The sequence below is a fragment of the Rhinichthys klamathensis genome, unplaced genomic scaffold (genome assembly GCF_029890125.1).
Source record: "Rhinichthys klamathensis goyatoka isolate OS25496 unplaced genomic scaffold, OSU_Roscu_1.1 h1tg000040l_1, whole genome shotgun sequence".
Classification (NCBI taxonomy): Eukaryota; Metazoa; Chordata; class Actinopteri; order Cypriniformes; family Leuciscidae; genus Rhinichthys; species Rhinichthys klamathensis.
Window position 1 is genome coordinate 13535100 of NW_026606587.1, and position 5729 is coordinate 13540828.

At 42.0% G+C, this 5729-nt stretch overlaps 1 protein-coding gene across 4 annotated transcripts; it reads left to right on the forward strand.

Annotated features, from left to right (window-relative positions):
- The first annotated feature begins 1386 nt into the window (after positions 1-1386).
- On the forward strand, positions 1387-4402 carry LOC130081832 (uncharacterized). 4 transcript variants are annotated; one of them, XM_056246529.1, is made up of 9 exons: positions 1393-1488; positions 1568-1615; positions 1745-1813; positions 2918-2978; positions 3080-3130; positions 3207-3251; positions 3339-3403; positions 3484-3595; positions 4080-4402. In XM_056246529.1, exons 5-9 carry the CDS (start codon positions 3122-3124, stop codon positions 4395-4397), a joined length of 549 nt encoding a protein of 182 aa, XP_056102504.1. In that variant the 5' UTR covers positions 1393-1488; positions 1568-1615; positions 1745-1813; positions 2918-2978; positions 3080-3121; the 3' UTR covers positions 4398-4402. The 4 variants fall into 4 exon arrangements, with proteins under 4 accessions (XP_056102503.1, XP_056102504.1, XP_056102505.1 ...); XM_056246530.1 differs by lacking the exon at positions 1745-1813; XM_056246531.1 differs by lacking the exon at positions 1393-1488 and having other exon boundaries at positions 1497-1615.
- Positions 4403-5729: the final 1327 nt, after the last annotated feature.

Consider the following 5729-nt stretch of genomic DNA (forward strand, 5'->3'; position numbering starts at 1 on the left):
GGAAAATCATCACTGACAGGGGCCGTGCATTTGTTAACGAGGTATGTGTCCTTATTACCCTCTCCCTTCACACAGGGCATATGGCATCATCACAATTCATTGGTCATTTCTGAGACCAATAAATATTGAAAATAACCATGTGTGTCTGATGTACAGCTTAATGCACACATATTTGCGGCGTTGAACATCAAGCATGCCATCACAAGTGCATACCATCCCCAGTCAAACGGCCAAGTAAGTGTGCCCTCATGACATCCCGCAAAACAGTAAAGTCCATTTTAGCCAATGTACACTAAAGTGCATGTAACAATTCCTTTCTATGTTGAAGGATGAGAGAACTAATCAAAATATAAAGAGGACTCTCAGAAAATATGTTAATCAGCACCATGATGATTGGGACATCCACTTACAGGCCATAGTTTATGGAATAAACACTGCAAAACAGGTTATTATTCAAAATGACTAGATAACATATGTTGCATACATGTTTTAAGAGTTTTATTTTGTGATTTGATGCAAAACATTTTGTTTCAAATTAGAGATCCACCAAGTACAGCCCGTACTTTTTAATGTACAATAGGCACCCCCGTCTACCACAGGCATTAAATGTCTGTGAGACAGACGCTGCCTTTGAATTGGCGGACCCAGAGGAGGAGCTGGAGCTAAAACTAGCTGGAGTCAAGGCCCTCAATGAAACGGTTTGTTCAGAGTTGTGTGAATGGCATGTTCAATTTGAATAAGAATGTTCGCATAGTAATATATTCTTATCTTTAAGGTACGGAAAAACATTGAAAAGGCACAGGGGAAACAAAAAAAGGCTTTTGAGGCAAAGAAAAGGAAAGGGGTTCGCCAGTGCTCAGTTAAGGCAGGGGACGAGGTCCTAATTGGGGAGCCCAAAAAGAAGGTGAAGAAGGGAAATTGTTTACAGGATCTCCACCAAGGGCCATTCACCCTCACATCCCTGACAGAGAAGGGTGTGGCAAGTGTGGCTATGTTAGGAAAAATACAGAAAATGAATGTTGCACAGCTAAGGCCCTACTTTCGGCCACAAGGTATTGTAATAATCCTACTTGGTGACATAGCAAATATAAACATGACACTTGGCAATGCTGATTACTATTTACTTTCCTGTTGTGTAGATCATAGCCATGAATCGGAGGGCAGCCAAAACAATGCAGAAGACATTGGACTGGTGGACCACCAGTATGCCAATAAAGGTCCACTGTGGCACAAGAGGTTGTGTCCTCAACAAGAACAAGTGGTGAGTGCCAAACTAAACTGGATAGTTCACATGCACAGCTTGTTGGTGTGCTTTAAATAATAAATGCATGATTGCTTATTCCTAACAGGGATATTTTTTATTTCTAGCTGACCTATGTGCTGGATAGAACACGTCCAGCAAAAGAAATTGTTGTTCTGGATGGCCCAGTTTGTCTTCAAAGGGAAGACTTTTGGAGCCTGGGGCTAGATGAACAGGTGGAGAGCAGTGTAAGTGGATATTGCTGTAAAGAGTTTGGATGGTTCTAATGCCTTTATTGTAATTATGCAAAACATTCTGTGCTTTCAGATTGGGAATGCGTGCTTCAGGCTGGTAGAGGAGGCAGGCAGGAGACATGTATGTATTTGTATTTACCTTGATGACTTACACATAAGTTTGTGCAAAAGTGAGTGCACCTCTCACATTTTTACTACTCACTTTTGTGAGATGTATGTATATGAAATGCAGACATACAATTTTATTCAGGGAATGGATGTCCACATTGCTGACCTATTTGAAGTCCCTAAATGGAAACTAAGCGAACCTAGTTTGCCGGTAAGTTGTATAATGTGTTGATAAGTCCCGCAGATACACCTCTTTAAGTGAAGATTATGTCCAAGGAGATCTGAACATAGTTTTTTTTTCATAGGACAATGTGGAATCTAAAGATATCATCATTTTGCCAGCATGGTCTAGGGGGTCACAAACAGCAAGCCACTACATGCTTTGTGTACAGTTACATTGTTTTTTAGTTTTTCCTCTATTTTTAAACCAGTTGGTGCCCCTATAGCTGACATTAATAGGGTATGTTCTTCACAGGTGTTATTAGTTGCTAAGAAGGAGGCTATTTTTCTGGACTCATTATGTCCAAATGGGTTTGGAGATGAGAAATACCGAACCATATTTAGGTTTGAAATGCATAAGCAGAGGACATTAGCAAGGTTTGACCTGTGACCGATTAAGGCTAACAAAGAACATAAAGTGCATGTAGTTACGTGCTACTATGGGAATTAAAGTTAATACATGATAGGGGGTGTTTTCTACTTTTTTTTTCATCCAGTTAAGCCTGAACAGCACTCTGAAAATCTTCAATCTGATGACATTGTGTAACAGCCTTAACAAATACAGATCAAACTGAGTGAAATGGACTGATATCCTGTTCAGGCAAAGCCTTGTTCTCTGGCTTTAGGTTTGATTAAAAGCCTTGTTCTCTGGCTTTAGGATTGAGTAAAAGCCTTGTTCTCTGGCTTTAGGATTGAGTAAAAACCTTGTTCTCTGGCTTTAGGTTTGATTAAAAGCCTTGTTCTTTGGCTTTAGGATTGAGTAAAAGCCTTGTTCTCTGGCTTTAGGTTTGATTAAAAGCCTTGTTCTTTGGCTTTAGGATTGAGTAAAAGCCTTGTTCTCTGGCTTTAGGATTGAGTAAAAGCCTTGTTCTCTGGCTTTAGGATTGAGTAAAAACCTTGTTCTCTGGCTTTAGGATTGAGTAAAAGCCTTGTTCTCTGGCTTTAGGATTGAGTAAAAGCCTTGTTCTCTGGCTTTAGGATTGAGTAAAAACCTTGTTCTCTGGCTTTAGGATTGAGTAAAAGCCTTGTTCTCTGGCTTTAGGATTAAGGAAAAAACCTTGTTCTATGGATTCAGTTTTGCATAATGTTTTTCCAGACAACTTGCAGGAGCAGTGGCTAATGGACCGTGGGTGGAGAAGACGGGCAAAGATTTTGATGTAACTTTACTTACTATGTAAATTTGCCATTTCATTTTGCTCAGCGGACACTATATATGGTTGTCAACATTACATCTGAGTAACTGTATATTACTTTTCAGCCATTTCCAGTTCAGTCAGATGGACAGAGCTGTGGGATATTCATGCTTATGGTAAACTTATACAATTTCTACTCAATTTTTCCTGTTTGTCCTAAATCTCCATAGTAATTATTTTTCTCTTTAACAGTATGCCCTCTGCATCTGTACTGGTGCCATGTTTCACTTTTTGGATGTAAGTTGTAATTCATGGAATGTATATGTATCAAAGAATGTTAAAAAACAAACAATGCAAGACTCCAATATTACATGTGTATTACAGACTGACATACCATCTATTCGGAAGTGGTGGTGTCTCCAGATTCTGGAGAAATTCTCGATCGCAAGGTAGGGCATATATTTCAAGCAGTAAAACATTGGTCTGCTTTACAATTATGCTACATTAAAAGTACCATACTTTTGAATAGGCATGGGCAGAACTTCGGGCAGCGCTTTGCCTTCTGGACAGAGGAGGCAGAACAGCTGATGGCAGGCACCCTACCACCTATTTATAGGATTTCTCGACCCCAAATAGTCAAGGTATGGCCAAACTAACCAGACAACCATTTTCACGTACGCATTCTAAATGTTAAATTAACACCGGTAACACCGACTACCGTAGCAAGCCAAGTTACTACCCGAACCCCGAAGTTCCGTAGTGCCAGTAAAAGCGATACAGACCCCGTCAGGCAATGGCAGAAGTGCCTTTCACCCTGTTATGACTTGATGAACCACTGATAAGATTTTGGAAACATTATTTTAAGGTAAAAATGTTACATAGTGTTGCTTTAAGTATTGTGTTTACATGAGGTAAAATATAATTGCAATATTGCTAAAATCCCATTATAATCGCATTATGAGGGTGCATGTAAACGTTGTCAATCTTTCACCCTTAGTTACATTGCAGCCATCTCCAAGAGACATTTGTTCATTTTTTTGCTGAAAAGATGTCTTTAGGCCCCGTTTGAAAGACCAAAACATTTTATGTTGTAGTCTTAATTTATGGTATTTTACTTTATCATAGGAGGAACAGGTAGAAGTGGAGGAGCTGCCCCTCACATTGAAACATATGTACCAGGCAGAATACATCGTGAGGAACAGTATTGGGCTTTTCACTGGCCAGGTGCAAGAACCATCATACATGTTGATGGATCATGATGACCAAATGAAAGCGTGGAGGGTGCTGATGGAGTCGAGGAAGTGCTATGCCATGGAGCCTTTCACGTTCATTTTTGAAAACATTCAGGACATGGAAACCTTCATGATTATTTGCAAAGACACCCTCAACCTGAGAGTAAATGCTGGAGTTGGGGTGCACAGTCACCCCTATACATTTTGTTAGTGTGTGTGTGTGTGTGTGTGTGTGTGTGTGTGTGTGTGTTACAGCGGAAAGAGTGTTCGTTTAAATGAACAGAGCTGTTACAGCGGAAAGAGTGTTCGTCTGAAGTGGACTGAGAGCTGTTACAGCGGAAAGAGTGTTCGTCTGAAGTGGACTGAGAGCTGTTACAGCGGAAAGAGTGTTCGTCTGAAGTGACTGAGCTGTTACAGCGGAAAGAGTGTTCGTCTGAAGTGACTGAGCTGTTACAGCGGAAAGAGTGTTCGTCTGAAGTGACTGAGCTGTTACAGCGGAAAGAGTGTTCGTCTGTAGTGGACTGAGAGCTGTTACAGCGGAAAGAGTGTTCGTCTGAAGTGGACTGAGAGCTGTTACAGCGGAAAGAGTGTTCGTCTGAAGTGGACTGAGCTGTTACAGCGGAAAGAGTGTTCGTCTGTAGTGACTGAGAGCTGTTACAGCGGAAAGAGTGTTCGTCTGAAGTGGACTGAGAGCTGTTACAGCGGAAAGAGTGTTCGTCTGTAGTGACTGAGAGCTGTTACAGCGGAAAGAGTGTTCGTCTGAAGTGGACTGAGAGCTGTTACAGCGGAAAGAGTGTTCGTCTGAAGTGGACTGAGCTGTTACAGCGGAAAGAGTGTTCGTCTGAAGTGACTGAGAGCTGTTACAGCGGAAAGAGTGTTCGTCTGAAGTGGACTGAGCTGTTACAGCGGAAAGAGTGTTCGTCTGAAGTGACTGAGCTGTTACAGCGGAAAGAGTGTTCGTCTGAAGTGGACTGAGAGCTGTTACAGCGGAAAGAGTGTTCGTCTGAAGTGGACTGAGAGCTGTTACAGCGGAAAGAGTGTTCGTCTGAAGTGACTGAGAGCTGTTACAGCGGAAAGAGTGTTCGTCTGAAGTGGACTGAGAGCTGTTACAGCGGAAAGAGTGTTCGTCTGAAGTGGACTGAGAGCTGTTACAGCGGAAAGAGTGTTCGTCTGTAGTGACTGAGAGCTGTTACAGCGGAAAGAGTGTTCGTCTGAAGTGGACTGAGAGCTGTTACAGCGGAAAGAGTGTTCGTCTGAAGTGGACTGAGAGCTGTTACAGCGGAAAGAGTGTTCGTCTGAAGTGGACTGAGAGCTGTTACAGCGGAAAGAGTGTTCGTCTGAAGTGGACTGAGAGCTGTTACAGCGGAAAGAGTGTTCGTCTGAAGTGGACTGAGAGCTGTTACAGCGGAAAGAGTGTTCGTCTGTAGTGACTGAGAGCTGTTACAGCGGAAAGAGTGTTCGTCTGAAGTGGACTGAGAGCTGTTACAGCGGAAAGAGTGTTCGTCTGAAGTGGACTGAGAGCTGTTACAGCGGAAAGAGTGTT